Source organism: Thermobia domestica, chromosome 5 (genome assembly GCF_964235325.1).
Source record: "Thermobia domestica chromosome 5, izTheDome1.hap1.1, whole genome shotgun sequence".
In the NCBI taxonomy this organism is placed as follows: domain Eukaryota; kingdom Metazoa; phylum Arthropoda; class Insecta; order Zygentoma; family Lepismatidae; genus Thermobia; species Thermobia domestica.
In genome coordinates this window covers 212,373,357-212,392,172 of record NC_137458.1, presented here as the reverse complement: position 1 = coordinate 212,392,172, position 18,816 = coordinate 212,373,357, and the positions used below count along the sequence as shown (strand labels likewise).

Genomic DNA, 18,816 nt, shown 5'->3' with positions numbered 1-18,816 from the left:
CTTTTAGTTCCGCAATTCAGCTTGGGTAGGAAGGTGAAGAAAGCTAAGCTGAGCTAAATTCTTTTTCCAAATTAGGCCATACGAAGAAAAAAGTGGGCGAGCAACACACACACACACATATAGAAAAACTTGTGAGCGAGAAACTTCGCAGCACTGTGATTCCAAGAATTTTGTCCTGCTCCGCGCTGGTTCTAAGAAATCTTGTTGTGTATACGAGGGTTGTTCGAAGGGTATTTAACAATAGCGTTATACCTGAAAAGTCTCGTACCATTGGCAAAATCACAGCACTTGTTCAAATGTGCTCTCTGTTAAGTTCCAAATATGTTTGTCGGCCGAAGCGCAAATTGTCTAACACACGGGGGACATAATATGGGTCAACTGCTTTGCATACGTCCTCGATTCTTTTGAATTTTTTCAGCAATTGTCCCATGATGGTGTGGAATACTGACTGGGATTGACTGAACTCATTGGCAACATCTCGGTGTGAGTAACCTTTACACTAGCACTATTATATCTACACATTAATCCTACAACAGCATCGTCCACCAAACACAAACACACACAAATCATTTTACCTATGACGCGGAACTTTTTGGATACCCTGTATATCTTGCATGTATGTACGTTTTTTGGAAGGACAGAATCTCTGCTTTAAAAAATTTGGAATCTCAATATTCTATCTTTCATGGTAACTATGCAGCTGCCTGTTTTCTATACCATTGCAAACCCTTGTTCTCGCCTGCCGCAGTGAAGAAAACTGAGTCTAAATCCAAGATTGTGGGAGACGAATAGAAAGTGACAATATTTGTAAACAAATCACTAGTAAGGTAACCTTTAATGAAAATATATAAAGACTATTTAATGGTCGAGCAACTCCATCTAGGTGATTCGACATGGAATAGATTCTTATAACTTTGAAAATTCTTTGTTTTTTGAAGCTTCACTATACCATGTAACATTGTTTTATATGACCAGGAATACTGTATTCATGAGTTTTGTCAAACAGTGATATTTATAAGTTCCATGTCTAATACGAGTTAATACGAGTATTTCATTATTGGATGTCATGAAGTTCTCAAAAATTAATGTTTTTACGTACGTGGACGTTAATATTAGTATTAATCAGAATTGCTTCTCTAACAGGTCAATTTAACTTTCTGGGCTACTAAAACCGATCTTGAAAATCAAACAAGAGAGTGAAAAGCAAGAGCTTTTAATATGATCGCAATAAAACAGCATCTACATAAAAAAAAAATTATGCATTTATTAAACAACATCTGAAGTTTATTTGTTTTTCAGACACGTTAATTCACTTCACTGTTTATTGAACAATTACAATTACAAAGTGCATGTCTATAATAAACGTTTCTATCAATTTCAACGGTATGTTCCTCTTTAGGTATATACACACACAAGCAGTAAAATTTATTTACACATTTATGTATATATGTACATAAACATATAATATTTACATTAAGAAAGTGATCTTATTCACAAAATTCACTATTTTGGTTTCTCTTCCTTCATCAGTCTCTTCTCGAAATCTTCGAATTGTTGTTTAGTCAGTATTTCGATTTCATCTTCAATTTGCTCTACTGCCACTACCTGAAAGAAAATAAATACATCCTAATAATAAACAGCAACCCTCTCCGGTCTTTATTCTCTTCATCATGCTAATCCTAACAATAAACACCCATGTTAATAGATGTCGTTACTTGTGCTATTGCTTGCCTGCCTACGATGACTGCGTGTTATCATTTGCTTACTTAACCATTCTGCTTCATGCTTATGGTTTTAAATTTGTGATTATCTTTTTAAATTACAATTTTTAAGTTTATTTTAAAAGATAGGTTTCTGTTTTTTAAAGTAAGTATATGCTTTTAATTTCACTTGAGAGTTAAACTGTGCAGGTAATTTGCCAATTTCATACTATTAGTATTTAATAACACTCAAAACTACTATTACAAGATGTGTAGCTAATATAAGCTGATGATAGTAAATTTTTGGTCTACTATCTTGAATAGTGGGAACTCTTTCTACCTTTTGCATTCCTTACTAGTATTTTTTAACAGATTCTACTTTTACACTAGTGATTGTGAAAATTGCAATAACAAGACAGATTGATGGGAATATGCCCAAACTCCCAGGATTTGTACGAATGATTATAGTTTCAGCTGGATAGCACACGGTCTGCTCAGCAGTGCCTTCGATTCGGTGTTCGGAACAGTACTGCGAGAATACAGTTTACGAAAAGTGTTGGCCAACGTCAGCATGTTCTGTCGACATCAAAGGACGCAATATAAACAGACGACTGCGTCCAGAAGGAGCTACATGGTTGAACTCGACCTTGCACTTACTATGTTTAACAATAAACAGTGTTAATTCCGTGTTGAATGTTATTGTCTTCAAAATGATTGTACAAAGGAAATTTTGTGTTTGTCAAGACTAGATTTAAAGTTTCAAACATTGCAGGTAATATTGTATAGACAGCCCAAGTAGCGAATATTGTCACTAATTAATATTTAGCGTTTGTCTTTCATAATGAAATAAGTTAAATATAGAACAGAGAAAATACGAATCTTGTTTTGCAGTGCCAGTACAGCAGAACAGCAGTATTCAAACTTTAGATACTGCAAAATCAACAAATGATAGAGAAAAGATCCTGAAGCTCGGAAAAAGTAGAAACAACTCATATTACTGTTGAATATTTATTTTTTGGATTATCTTATTTACGTAAGATACTCTATATCAGAAGAATCCAAACAAGCTATACATTAATCTACACCACTGTATTTCTGCGTACGTTGATAATTCATATCACATTTCAGCAGCAGAAAAATAAATCAATTTCGCAGGCCAGTGCTTGTTGGAAAAAAAAAAGAAAAAACTATTATAAATAATAATAATTAGATAAGAAATCAACTCCTGGTGTTATTCAAGTACCGGGTACCAAGAACAGAATTCAGTAAACCTCAGGCGAAATTACCACTAAAAGCTAATACAGGCAGAAACCAAACACATTTGTGACAAAAATTAGAACAACGTGGGCGCAAATATGTCTGAAATAAAGTAGACTTTAGGCAACCATTTCATAAAAGATACAAAATATATAATAATAGTGCAGACCTTGTAAAACACACACTTTAGATAATGTATACATACGAGGTCTGTCCAGAAAGAAACCGAACTTTGTGACGTAACCTTTTGTCACTCAAAAATCTCCATTCTTTTCTTCTTTTCATTCGAAATACGAGTTGAAAACAATGAAGGCGCAAACGTAAAAAAACCCACTCCCTGTACTATTAAGTTGCTGGTACGACGTGTAGAAAGATGTTTGCTTTCCACACCAGCTCATCAAGAGCGTGCGAGTATGATAAATAAATATAAATATCTATTTTGATATATATAATCTTGTAATAAATTTTAAATAGTGTTTCTAAAGAATATTATAATCATATTTTGTTGAGTAATTATAACGTATCGCAATTTAAGTTGCAGAATTAAAACTAACATAAGTAACAACCGCAAGTTTGAAACCGCCCAATCTGGGACAAGGTAGAGGTTGCCGGAACAATGTTTACAACATCACTACTCTGTAATGACAAAAATGGTTAACGGAGAAAAGGAAGTGCAATAGTGTGCTAACTTAAATCCGTTTTTAGAACTAAGCGTTCTAAGCATCTCCATGTGAAAGTGATATATTTGTGCCGGTGTGGAGGAGAAGAACTTACTAATTAATGTAAAAACATGAAAGTTAAGTAATAATTGAGGAAGTCGGCCATCGTCCTTTCATGTTTTCATAATATTTTAGTTAGCACTTTTGTGATAATTTAAGTGAAATTTGTTGCACAACTGTGGCATATTGATTTTTAAAAGTACCCACAAGATTAAGATAATATAATTTCATTATAGTCTCGTCTGGCTTCCAATAATAATGATCAATTACTCTTTCTTCCATAACTGCAATTTGTACTCACATTTGCTTATTCTATTGTGAAGAATTTCATAATTTGGAACTGTCGCTGAATGATTTGTCTTCTTGGAGTATTTTGGGATACTTGTGAATCGTGCAACGCTAGGAACAATTTCCAGGAAGCATTATTTCAAATATAGGGCAAAGCGGTGAAATTTTAAAATAGTGACTTGTTTTCAATTTAGCATTACTACATTTTTACTTCAGTTAATTTTGGATCATGCAGATTTCTCAGAGCCAATCAATGAATTTTGTTATAAAGATAATAATTCAATATTTCATTACTAATTTGTAATGGTACATGCCTATATTATAGTCACGCCCGGTACTAGTAAACAACATGGGAATGTCTAATTAAGTTTCTCAGTTCGACTGATATCATGGGGTAGATTCATTGCCTATTTCATTCTCTCATTCTTCGTTACCCATGTTTACAGCTTACATATGTGATCAACGCTCATCACAACTTACAATTATAATACGAGTGCCATAATTTCCTTTTATTTCCCTGTGATCGTTTCAATCTTACATACCCTTTGCTAGTAAAATAATATCCAAGTGTTCCAGTAAAGTTAATCTTTGCCTTAGAAAGGGAACTCACCTTGCATCAGGTGTTTTTGTATCCCTGTTAAAATTTAATATTCGATACTTTAGCCCGCGCTGGGGCTATGATCGCGAACACTCCTACCGCAAACTGGAAGAAATCACGAAGGTATGATTTTTTATTCCTGTACTATCGAAACACTCCAAGTGTCCAGAAAGCACTAAAAACAACACTTAACAGTTCGAATTACATCGGTTCATTTTTAAGAAATACTATTTATATCTTACTGATTCCAGTTATCATCTGAGTTGTTCTAATTTGGAGAACTACTGTGGTACAACTTTAATTGTTTCATTGTTATAATTTTATTTTCAAACACTTAACAAACAAGCATTGTCATAATTTTCAGTTTGATTTAAATTTGTAACATTAGCCCTTTTCCTAAATATTATTATCATTGTTTTCTTTTTCTTCACTTTTTTATGGTAATAAAATATTCCAAATTTCATTTAATTTCAAACCTTCCTCTTTATTCAATGAACTACGTAATTTTATTTGTTACCACTCTTAATATGTTCTTATATCTATGAGCGGACAAACAAAATTTTATGCTGTTCTTCTAAAGCATGTTACGCTAATGCTGATTTCTCTGGTTGATTAACTTTTATACAAGGGTCGTTCAAGGTTGAAAAGGATTTTCGTACGTAAATAATCGATGAATAGCCGGATCATGATGAAACTTGCGGGTGACGTAATGTATTCCTTCTCGAATAACTAGCGCCCGGCATGACGTATTTGGCGCATATGCAGCAGTTGCAGCGAACATGGCGGCAAGCACTGTGTCTGTGGCTGTGGAGCAGCGGTGTGTAATCAAATTTATTGTGAGAGAGAAAGTTAAACCAGCTGAGATTTTCAGAAGATTGCAAGCACAGTATGGTGAACAAATAGCTGCTCCATCCCCCTTACAGTCCAGATTTAGCCCCCAGTGATTATCAGTCCAGATTTGCACCTATTAACAGGTTGACTACCATGAGCATCATATGTGGTGCTCACCTTATCTCTCTATGGAGCCATGAACACCATATATGATGCTCATGCTTGATATCACAAATTACTAATCAAGTAATCCAAGTTCTTGAGCATCATATATGATGCTCATTCTCACAAATTACTGTTAGACCATGAGCATCACATATGGTGCTCGGCTCCCATTGGTACATTTTTTGGAGAAACAAATATCGCGACAAAAGTGTAATATAACTATCCATAGTCGAGCCAAAGGTCAGATGATATTTATGGTTTCCTGGGACCAGTATCCTCAAATTACCTTGGCAGTCGATTAAAGACCATCTGGGAGGGAAGAAATTCACGACAGATGAAGCACTGCGGAACGATGTCCTCCAGTGGCTACGACAACAACCAACTTCTTTCTACGCCAAAGGAATCAGGGAGCAGCCACAACGATGGCAACGGTGCCTCGACGCGCACGGAGAATACTTTGAAAAGCTGGCATGGTTTGGTGCTTCTTGTGCTATCTGTTTCCTCTGAAGAAATAAAAGTCCCGGTGAACCTTGAACGACCCTTGCATATCTTGTATGCTTATCATTTCTAGTCGTAATTGTGCGTCCCGTCTGTCCAATGTACAAGGGTGATTTAACTCGAACTGGCAACACTGCTACCATTGGTGTGTCGTGTGGGCAGGAGACAAATGACGAACGTAGTGTGTTCTATGGATGTGTACGAGTCAGTTCAACGCTGCTGCGGTCCCATATTACGGCGTGTGTGGCGAGTAGACATTATTAAAGTGATTGTTGTGTGAAATACCGCCCTAACGCAATGTTCATGCGTGCAGAACAGCGTGTGTTTATCAAATTGCAAATGGCACGACGGTGAAATGCTAGGACCATTCACAGAGGATTAATAAAAGCCTGTGGTGAAGCTGCTCTACCCTATCGGACAGTGGCGAGATGGGTTGCGGCATTTCAGGCGGGACGACAGTCAACAGACAAAATGTACGGTGAAGGGTATATGCGAACGACTACGGACTCTGCTTGACGGTGATCGGCGCTGAACTTGTAGTGAATTGGCGCAGGAGCTGAACATTTCTTCCGGATCAGTGTTCTGCATGCTACCACAAGATCTTGGCATGCGGAAAATTGCAGCCAGATGGGTACCCCATGCTCTGACCGAGACCGAGAAAAGTGGTATAGATGGAAATGTGTGCGCCTACACCTTCAACGTTACAATGAGGAAGGTGATGACTTTTTGCACCTCATTATTGCAAGTGATGAAACATGGGAAGATCCTACGAGCCTGAATTGAAACGTCAGTCGAGTGAATGGCGCCACCCAGAATCTCTAAGACCGAAAAAGCTTAGGCAAGAGCCAGCAACCGTTAAGGTGATGATGATAATGTCATACAACCACGAAGGCATTATTCTGTCATATCGAGTTCCACCGAGCGTTACCATCAATGCTGCATACTATGCTTTAGTCACCATTTGCGACAAGCATTGCGGCGCAAACGTCCACACCTCCTGGAGTCTGGATCAATTCTCCTACACGACAATGCCAGATGCCATACAGCCAATCCAGTACAGACTCTGTTATGACGATGGGGTTGGGGGGTACTGGAGCACCTGCCATACTCCCCGGATATGAGCCCTGCGATTTTGATCTTTTTCCAAAAATGAAAGAACCTCTCAGGGGCAAACGTTTCAGACATTCCCAGCATTGTTCGTGCGTTAGGGCGCACTATCAACGCCCTCTCATAAAGTGGGGCTTTGAGTGACAGGTATTTAACAGATACCAGACATCTAGCGAAGGGTTCAATAGGCTAGCGGAGACTACATCGAAGAACTGTACGCTTCTTGAGGTGAGTGATTCACTACATTCCATTTCACAACTATGTTGCCACTTCGAGTTAAATGACCCTCGTATGTTAGGCTATATTCACATGGGGTGTCTAATCGTTCTTGATTTTTCACGTTGCGTAGCATGTGAGTGATCTTTAAAGGTGCCATGTAAATTGTTGTTATTCCAGTGACGCATGTAGGAGTTCATTAAAGAGGATAGAGTTCAAGCACCCAAGTTCATATGATTTCAGGTGTGTGTATATATATCTTAATATGGTAAATGCTTATTTTTGTATATCATCTTTTTAAACGGGGGTTAAAACCTCGAAATTCCCCTGACATACGCCACTGTTTTATTCCAGATTTATTCAATAAACGACTTATTTTATTTAAAGTATTATGAATAACGGGTATGAATGTACATTTTATTTTTCTTCTGAAGTTCTATCTGAATTCTGCTTGTGACATTTTAGGAATTTTGTTATTGCTTTATTGATATTCTTTTCGTTATTATTTATTATTATAGCCATTTTGTTTCAGATGACTTACTTCTTGTAGGTTATCTTTATCTGTTATCCTCTTTGCCCTGTATAATAATGTATTTAGTCATACATTCTTCTGGGATGAGTGATGATAGGAATCAACTCTTCTTGTCGAGATCAGTGTAAGTAGATTTTCTATACACATTGTGACCTGATCGTCCCAAGTTTTTCTTTAAATTATTATATCCAGAAAAAAATATCTTTCCTTCTTCTTTAATTTCTTTAATGTTGGAATTTATGCTGTTTAGGTGATCTTGTAAATCAGTTAAGTTAATTCATCCGTTCCATGTCAAATTACGATTTACCATCTAAATATCAAAACCAATATTTTGGCTTCAGCTTAGCTGTTCGTAAAGACTTTTCTTTCCAAAACTCCATATAGGAAATGAAATGAAATGAAATGAAATCTTTAAGTTTAACGTCCCACGGTTATGCCGGTTAGGCTAAAGGAGACGGTGATAATGAGAAATGAGTGAAAATGGTGGAATGAAGAAAGTGGGAGGAAACGGGAGAACCCCGAGAAAACCCACGCACACGGTGTTTGTCCACCACAAAGTTCACTTGGCGGGGGCTGGGATCGAACCCGGGACCCCAAGCACCAGAGGTGAACGCTCTACCACTGAGCCACCGCGGCCCCCTAACTCCACTCCATATAGGAATCAGCTATAACTGGTGATGAAGATGATCCCATAGCTACACTATGTACCTGTTTATAAAACTTTCTTTATATTTAAAATATACGGATGTTAATACGTATTAATTGGAACAGTCTTCTTTGAAACTTCTGAGTAGGGATAGTGTGTCTTTAAGAGATACTTTCCTAAATAACGAACACACATCAGAAAAGATCCTTGTACATTATTTCAACAGAGTCAAGTATTATAACAAATTCTGCAGAATTTTTAACATAGTATGTTATGTTCCTTACCAAAGGACCTAATAACGTTGTCACGTATTTTACAGTTATTTTAAATATATAAAGGGAGTTATGAACAAGTAGGTAGTATAGTTATGGGATCATCTTTACCACCATTTACAGCCAATTTCTACATGAAGTTTTGGAAAGAAAAAGTCTTAGAGAAATTGCTAAACTGATTTTAGCGGAAAATTTTATTTTAATGAGAACTCCCTTAAAATTCATGTGGAGGTGTATAGTATGTAGATTACATACACATAACAAATAGATAGTTCTAAAGTGTTCCTCAACACATTCTCAGTATAACTACACGTTTACTTTAAAATTATGTTAACTAGTATGTGATACTTATTAAATGTAATACTCATATTTGTAGCAAAATCATAATTACTTCAACACTATTATTTTGACGTATATTGTTCCTTTGTCATTTTTCACACAGTACAAATATGTATGAGTAAAAGAATTGTCCTGATATTGACAGAAAACTCTTTAATCATACTTTAAAGGCCGTAGTAAAATAACCACATATATATATATTTATGATAGCTAATACAATATTATGTATGTTAAATAGAAACATAGTGATATCTAACTCAATAACTTAAGAAACCTAAAAATTCATCGTGACAGAAACAAATTCCTACACTGCCACGCCTATCCACTTTGATTACCCACCACCCGAAGATATTGCTTGATCTTATCTTTCCATCTGCTTGGCCTACCTAAATATCTCTTTCCACTTAACTTCCCGAACGGAATTCTGTGCATTCAGCGCATTATTACTAGAGCTAGGAATTCGCTGTAATCGAGTCTTTTATCTCGTAATTCAGATGCACCTCTACTTTAGTACATTTGCATCTTTCATGATGTATTGAACTTTTAGGAGATGTTTGTTGGAGATTTATTTATTTTTGCCAGTTTGGGTCTCAAAGTTTTTTTTTTTTTTTTTTCATTATACGTCGTTTTTGAGCATTTTCTAACTTCTAGAGATATCGTTACGATGACAGCGTAAAATAGTCATAGTACTGCACCTGGAATATAAATAAACTATTTTTCGCCATTTTCTCAACTCGGGACATTTTAAAATGTATTCTTGTTCTGCTCCAGCGAAGAATATAAACATTAATGATTTTTTTAAAATATCTAGTTCGTATGTGTTTCCTACGCTGGTCATCCTTAAAATGACAGTCCATCGTTCCTTCTTTGGTGATTGCTTGTTTTCATAATTTTTCCTAGAAAAAAAAAAAAACTTCTTAAACAGGTCGTACTCTTCTTTTGTTATCTTTCCTGGAATTGATATAACGACAATGTTCAGCTTAATCGCAAATGAACGCTTGTGGGGCCGCTGTGGCTCAATGATAGAGCACTCTCCTCTGGTTCGTGGGGTCTCTGGTTCGAATATTTTAAGGTAATAGCTGATTCTTCTGTCCTATGAAAGACGATGTCAGACAAATTCTAAAAATGAACACTGGCTTAAATTATGCAGAAAAGATATGAATGTCAGTACAATAAAATTACCGATTCAGTGGGACGATGCACAGCAACATGAAAGTGAAAACGTAATCTTTCAGTTTAACGTCCTACGGATTATGTCCTTCAGGCTAAATGAGACGGACGATGCATAGCAAATTGATATGACGATGGAATTCGGACCTACTCGAGTTTTTCTACTCGATTGTGGATTAGAAAAAGGGAATTATTTAACATTCAACAAAGTTTCTAACAACTTGATGTAGTTATCAGGGCCTGATGACATCCGACACAACGACGTGTTGATTTTTGTGATAGACACAGAATCGCACTTGGTTAAGGCAGAAAGTTCCGTCAAAGCATTATACTCAAAAATGATTAATGTAACGTGCATTGCACATGGATGCTACCGCATTGAAGAAGTCTGATGTCACTTTTCGGATGTTAAACTAGCTAAAACTAACTAACTCTATAGTCTATGGAACCCGGAGGTTCAATGCTGCCTTCACAACAGCTCTCCACTGACTTCTATCCTTAGCCAACTGGATCCAGTTTTTATTTTGTATTCATAGTTCTGCGAGATCCATCTTAATATTGTCCTCCCATCTGCGCATACGTCTTCCGAATGATCGTTTTCTGATTGGACTTCCAGTTAAGTCTTTGAAAGCGTTCCTACTTTTTTTTTTTTTTTTTTTTCATTCTGGCTACATGACCTGCTCAACTGAGCCTCCTAGACTTGATAACCCTAACAATGTTTGCTAAACAGTATAAATTATTCAGTTTCTCGTTATGAAGTTTTCGCCATTCCACATTCCTGTTGGCCTTGGGTCCGACACAGGATCATGTCCTCAAATACTTTCAGTCTACGTTCTTCCCTCAGAGTAAGCAACCATGTTTCGTAATTATACAGCACAACAGGTAATTTATTATCATGATCACGGAAATTCTGTACATAGTCACTTCTGGTACAGAGTGCCCGAGAAGTCCCGTACCCCAAGGTTTGAGTATCACAGAGAACAATCTCAGTGTAATTTTAGTTATGGTATTGGTAACACTAATTTCATGGTCATAGACAGCGCTATCTGCTATCCCTCCTTTCAAGTCCTGTCTAGTATCCCTCCTTTCAAGTCCTGTCTAGTATCCCTACTTTCAAGTCTTGCCTAGTATTCCGGTGTTCAAAATCGTTTGGAACATTTCAGTTGTGAAGCCATGACTGATGTGAGTGGTTGCAGTTACACAGCTGAGGAACGGTCAGTGGCAGGCGTATGGGTGCACAAATGATCATACACACAGGGTAAACAATGACACAGGTAATGACCGTGTTTATAGATTCTTTTGGCAAGGTGCTACCTCATGAAGCAACCTTGTCTGATTGGGAGGAACTGAGTTTACTTCAGGATGAGTAAAAAACAGGCTGTGTAGTGGAAGTAACTAGACACTTGAGGAAACATGTACTGCCATTGCTCGGTTAACAGCAATGTTTCCACTAAACAGCTTCGTAAAAGAACAGCTGAACTCAACTATAGTATGTACTAAATAAATGCACTAAAATTACACCGACATTGCTCTGTGATACTCAAACCTAGAGATAGGAGGACTTCTCGGACACACTATACGTTAATATTATTTTTATGTCAATTCTTATTAGAAGTAGCACTTAAACAACATCCTACTTACCTCAGGTATGTAAAATTGCAACATATTTTGAACTCCGTTCTTCAAAGTTACAACAGAACTTGGGCAGCTGGTGCATGCTCCTTGCATTTTTAACTTTACAATTCCATCTTCAAAGCCCTGTTTAAAAAGATAGTATACATATTATATTATAAATTTATTACAGAGCAGAATTCAATTCGCACTGGAAAACGTCATTAATAGAATTTAACTAAATGTAACAAACGACACTTAATCCATACTGGAATCATATAGACGGGTAAGCGGACTCCAGCTGAGTTTAAAATGATAAGCAGAGCTCAGAGTACCTCTCCTACATTCATTCTAGGGTTCACTGCAGTAGAAATTTTATACCTTAGGACTGCACCGCCACTCATCCGAAAATGAAGTGGATAATCAGCTTGCGAGTGATGCGCAGGAGATTGAACTCCTCCTACTAGTTAATCAGTGCTTGGAACGATTTGCGGTAATGGAATACATATATTCCGTGATGGGTAGAAGTATATTTCTTATATGTACTGATAGAGGGAACTCTAGCGAGTAGGAGCCTTCCAGCGTATCCAATGTAAGCAGTGGAGTGTCTGAGACAATCTCCTTTCGCCCCAGCAGTGTCCGGAGTCGTAACGGCAGCATCATGTATCGAATCCCATGATTTGACCACAACTTGACAGAATTCAAATCAGCCTTGATAGACCCAATAGAAAACACAATTGATCCATTTGGCAGTAGGATGAACCTCGCCTCCCCGGCAGGGAAGGAAAACGGCTATCGTAAGTCCTCCCTGCTGGTATAGTGGCTACCGCGTATGCTTTTGCTGCACGTGGTCCCGAAAGTGTATTGAATATGGGATAGTTCAGAAAGACAACATAAAACAAAACATCATTACAAATATATCTTCCAACATCCACATCCTCGAAGATATGTGCCAAATGGTGATGAATGAACAAAACTTGTATGGATTCCTTTTTTAGTTGTTACGGCAAAGGCATCGATGTTCAAGCACTAGCATCTGTCTAACACAGCGAAGTAAAGAATTCGATTTTGTTTTGGTTTTATTATTAAGAAATTAATAATAAATTAATAAATAAAAATAAAGTAAAATAAAAGTTTAATTCTCAACAAAATGATATGTTCTTTTTAATATCTATATATTTCCAATCGTATGTCTTGTCTCCTCCAAATGCTTAGAACCTTAATAGCTCGAGAAATTGTTGATTGGTAGGAACATTGTTTTAGGTTGCTTGATTTAGTGCATATAGTCTTAAGTCTTTTACCCATGTGTAGCTACCTGGGTACCTGGAGCAACGTAAACGCCTAAATTTTATATTTTTAAGACAATAAAAAACTATAATTCTCTATTTCGATGAAAGAAATTTTTCTTGCTTATTTTTTCAGTCGATCCACACTGTATTTGTAGCTACGTCGAGGGCTTCCTACCATCCATGGACATAATTATCGTTGTTTTCTGGTTACTGAGGTCAATTTTAATAACAGTTAATTTTCAAGATAATCAACAGGCTCTTCTAATGTTTGGAAACAATAGTCATATTCTTCGACGCAACTACATTATCCTTTTCACACTTCTTTCCTTAAAATACTATTTTCTGGGGCTGAAACTCCCTATACAAAATCAATTTTTATTGTTAATTTTCCACCCTAATTACAGGGTATGTGTTAACTATATTTTTTAAAAGTAAGTTCGCTCTTTAGGAACTATGCTCAACCCATATTGGTTATCCTAGACTTCAGTATTACACTGGTACGGGTAGTTTTCAGGAAGAGCGCGGCGAATCACCCTAGTTGCCGAATATTGAACTTTTTATAGCTAAGGATGCTTTATAAACTGGTTCCATTTATCATAATCTTTTGGGAATTTTCTCTTTGTTTCTTTCCACGAAATTGTGAATCACATATCCATAAATAATACTTATATATTACATTCTTTCATATATATTAATATTCCTATACATTGTATTATACAAAATCGTTTATACATTATACTTTTAAGTTTAGCCTGATTAATCTTTTTCCTTTTCTTTTTCCACTTTGTTATTTTTATTTATTTATTTTCAGAACTGAGGCTCAGCAATATTGTTAAAAAAAAGGAGACAAATAACGCATTTACAAATACAAAACTTTCGGGCTCTGTTGTACTACACTATGATCATAAATTTTGTAGTCTTCGTTAAATTTCGAAATTAATTAGTTTAATATATTGTATAAAAATATTTATTTATTTATTTCTAGACACAACAGGCTACATAACCCAATTACAGTGTCCGTTACATGTATTAAGCAACTATAACACATTCATACATTCATATTATCATACACTGTTATAGTTATAATGTGGTTGCATTATCATTAATGTTCTTTCATCTACAATTACTTCTTATTACATTACAAAGATCTGTCTTGAATTGACTTACACTGTTAACATTGATATCCAAATCTACTGTGTATTTTGTTAACCTATTGTAAGTTGTACTCAATTTCCATACTAGTGACTTTTTATTTGCGTTCGTACGTAATCTGTCGCGATAAAAGAAATTGGAATTTAAATAACTTATATGAAACATATTGTAACCGGCCAGTTATAAACTTTTTATTTGTGTTGTACTTTGGTTCTAAATTCAACTCTTAAAGATGAACAAAACAGGAAAAGATTCCTTTACCTAAATACAGATTAAAACTCTATAATAAAATGTTAAGAATTATGTAATTTGTCTGCGAATTCGTTTTATGTGCTGAAGACAGTTTGACTTACATAATGAACTTCCTCATTATGTAAATCTTGCGTTGACAGATTTCTTCGTCTGAACCAAATTCCGACTTGTACATGAACCCGAGTTTCTAGGTCATGCCATGGATCTACGTCACTTTGGGTAACAACCTCAGCAAAAGAAATAGTATATAACCTCACTATATTTCCGGGATAGAGAGAGAGCAACCAGAGATTACATCGTTGATAGTCTCAATGTAACTGAGTTATTTGAAACAATTTTGTCTTGAGACTTCGAACATTAAATTCTACATCAGATAAAATTTGGAAAGTTACTGTTGTGTCAATAAGGACTTGGGCTGAGATTGGATCTGGAGTGACTGTCGTGGGACAATAATCTTCAACAAGAAAATCAGGTATGTGCTTAAGAAATCTGTCAACTGCCAAAATGTCTCTACACATAAACCAATTCACAAACATCTCATGACTTCACTAAAAATTAAAATCAATCACACATTTGAGGCTTGTATCTTTTATTCACGCCTAGAATTTCCTAGTTTATTTAATGTTACATAACACTTCTATCAGGAGTATAGGACGGAGTTGGTTATGTTTAAGAAAGTAAACCTCTCGCAATGTACCCCCATTAGGATAAACCTTAAGCATAACCACATGGTGGAAGACGCGTTAGGCTTACGCCTTTTTCAAAGATCCTAGGTTATTGTAAGATCTTAAAAAAAAAAAAAAAAAAAAAAAAAGTGAAATGAATTTCAATCTTTAATAATGAAACAATAATATAGGTTTAATTTATAAGTTACTTTAACATGTAGGTGATTATTATAATGTTAAAATGGTATAAGGGATTGACTCGTATTTTAGGTATACAGGTTTATAGGTACAAGGTTCTTATTTTATTAATGTTCTTAGGTGAATGGTATGTCTTTTAGACAAGTTATAAGGAAACAAAATGAAGCAATAGACGAATTAGACAGTACATTAGATCAGATTCTTCAGTGTGTTACTCCTCCTAGACAGAGAAAATACGTAATTACTCAGGTATCTGATACACGATTAACGTTTAGAAGTACGAACAATTCTGGCAATATTAGTAGCGATCAAGGTCACTCAAACATGCAGGCTAATCCAGTAACGGTAAACATACAAGCAGATTTATGCAAGCTACCGCGTTTTGATATAAAGTCAGGAAATGACATAGTTGCATTCTTTGAGGAATTTGACGACGCATGCCAAATTAATGGTTACGATGATAATAAGAAGAAATTGTTATTGCCAGCTGTTTTCAAAGGTCAGTGTAGGCAATGGATAAAAATATTCCTAGACAGGAAGGATGTTGACAATGCACAGTACAATAACTTGAAAAAGGAGTTAATAGAAGAATTTCGAAATTCAAATTTTGCATTAGACATTGAAGAAAGAATTAGGGATAGGTTGCAGAAGGAAGGAGAGCCTATAATAAATTTTGTATATGACATGTTAGCCCTTATAGAGAAATTTGACAAAGACATGGACGATACGAAGAAGATAGGGTTAATAGCATCAGGGTTGCTACCTTACTATATAGACAAAGTAGGAATAAAGACATACGACACTATTGATGAGTTTATAGAAGATTTGTTAAAGGTAGAGAAAAATAAATGTAAAATAGAAAGAAGGAAGAAGCGTGAAAAGGGAAAAGAGAAAAAAGAGTCAGTTTCGGTACAGGAATTAATAACTAGAATTAAGAAACCAGTTCGAATAGGAGATTCATCAGATAGTGATACAGATGATGATAAAGTAGTGATAGCTAAGGAATCAAAGAAGTCTCAGAGTAGTCAAAAAGACTCAGTAGAAAATAAAGAAATGAAGGTAGAACCATCATCTAGTACGCAAATGGCGCGAATAGAAAAAACACTAGAAGAGTTAAAACTAACAATGATTAGTCAGGCACAAACAGTAAACAATACAGAGAAAGAAAATAATTCGTCTCAAAATTTTCGAGGTGGAAAGCAAAAGAATTTTAGAGGCCAAAATAAGCAAAATGGTCAGAACTCGAATAATGGTAGAAATTCGAATAACAGAGGAAATTTTAATCAGAATAAAGGGAACTGTTCTCAGAATAGAGGTAATTTTAATCAGAATAGAGGTCGTGGTAAAAGACGTTATCAAAATAATTACAATAATAGGCAGGGTTGGAATCAATGGAACGGACCACCACAACAGTATCCTGTGTATTATCAGCCAGTACAACCACAGGGGCATAACAGTAATTTAAATTACAATGCTGTACCTTTTGTACCATATGGCCAGGGTTGTTCCACATGTAAAAACTGTCAGAATAATTCAATGCAGGGAGTTCAGCAAACTTTAAACTAGAAAAGACTGTAAATGGTAGAGGCGCATTTACAGGTTGTCTGGTTAATAAGAAAAAACAAATATTAGCCTCCATTCAATGTGAGAATGAAATGATATTCTTACCAGTTTATATAGAAAATAGACGAATGAAAGCTGTCATAGATTCTGCATCCCAATTGTCCATAATAAATGAAAGTCTAATTCCACCCGATGCAGCAGTTAGGAATATTGAGACTAGGATTAAGGGAATAACTCAGAATTCTATTTCAGTAAATAAAATAGCAATTGTTCGGTTTTCCATTGCTGGGAAAAATTTTCACCATAGCTTTCGAGTAATAAAAGGATTTCCTCACGATTTGTTACTAGGCAATGATTTCTTACATCCGCACGAAATGAAATTAGATTATGGGAACAAAACTTTGACTTTACACAGATTTGGGAGACCACCCAAGAAAATAACAAAAAGTGACAAAACACCACTTCCGGTTTCTGAGAAAGTACATGATATCTTAAAAACATGTATAGTGCCAAAATTTGTTTTGAGTAAAACAGTGTATTTTCCACCTAGAAGTAAAGTACATGTTCCTGTAAAATTAGTAGATTCATGGTCAGGAAACGAATATTTGTTGGAGCCAAACAGAAAGCTAGAACATGACTATAAGATATTAATACCGAGAACTCTACTATCTAAAGAACAGAATTTGCTAGAAATTACAAATCCTTTAGAGAGGAAAGTAGTTTTGAAAGTGAATACAGTAGTAGGTTATGGAGAAGATTATGTTAGGGAAGAAAAATGTTATACAGTAAATAGTGAAGACTCAGAAAATGAAATAGAAAAAGAAAGGCTAAAATTTGATGAGAAAAAACTAGTGATAGGAGAAAAAGCAGATCCTGAAGTTAGAAAGAAATTAGTAGATCTCTGTTATGAGTTTAGTGACATATTTGCATGGGATTCTAGTACTATTGGAAGGGTAAAAAACTATGAACATCACATAGAACTTAAAACAAAAACACCTTTTCACCGTCCCCAATATCCCTTACCGGCAGCATGTAAGTCATTGGTTCGTGACCAGATTAACACACTTTTAGAACAAAACATAATAGAACCTGCGTCTAGCCCGTATAATAGCCCAATGCTATTTATAAAGAAGCCAGATAACTCGCTCCGGTGTGTTTTGGATGCCAGGGTTCTCAATAAACATGCAGTTTTTCATTCAACGTCATTACCGCCTATACATAATATTTTGTCAACAATGGGAGGACATCTTTGGTACTCAGTCTGTGACGTAAAATCAGCCTATTTTAATATCCCAATTACTGAAGAATCTAGAGATTGTACAGCATTTAATATACCAGGCTTAGGGAGTTACCGTCATGTAGTTCTACCACAGGGATATCTATCAGCGCCCGCGATCTATACCAGAATTATGTCTATAACGTTATCAAATGTTGCCCCAGAGAACGTATCGTTCTATATGGATGACATTTTTGTATATTGTAACAATCAGGAGCGAATGGTGGCCATTTTGCGTAGTGTATTTGAAAGATTAAGGAAAGCAGGTTTGAAATTATCAGTAGAAAAATGTAAATTCTTGCAAAATCAAATAATTGCTCTCGGACATATTGTTAGTCCTATGGGTTTTCAAATCAGTGACAAAATTATTAATGCTATCAAGTGTTTTCAAACACCAAAGACACCCAAACACTTAAAATCATTTCTTGGGTTGTGTAATTATGTAAGAAAATACTGTAAGGATTATGCCTCT

At 35.7% G+C, this 18,816-nt stretch overlaps 1 protein-coding gene across 1 annotated transcript in view; it reads right to left on the bottom strand.

Annotated features, from left to right (window-relative positions):
- Nucleotides 1-1,197: 1,197 nt before the first annotated feature.
- The window catches only part of LOC145686388 (NFU1 iron-sulfur cluster scaffold homolog, mitochondrial-like), a 67,086-nt gene continuing 49,467 nt past the window's right edge, over nt 1,198-18,816 (bottom strand). The window contains exons 6-7 of the mRNA XM_081759662.1: nt 11,980-12,096; nt 1,198-1,605 (exon numbers count right to left, since the gene is read on the bottom strand). Of these exons, the coding sequence (XP_081615788.1) occupies nt 1,504-1,605; nt 11,980-12,096 (219 nt within the window). The 3' untranslated portion in view covers nt 1,198-1,503. The remainder of the gene's footprint in view (nt 1,606-11,979; nt 12,097-18,816) is intronic.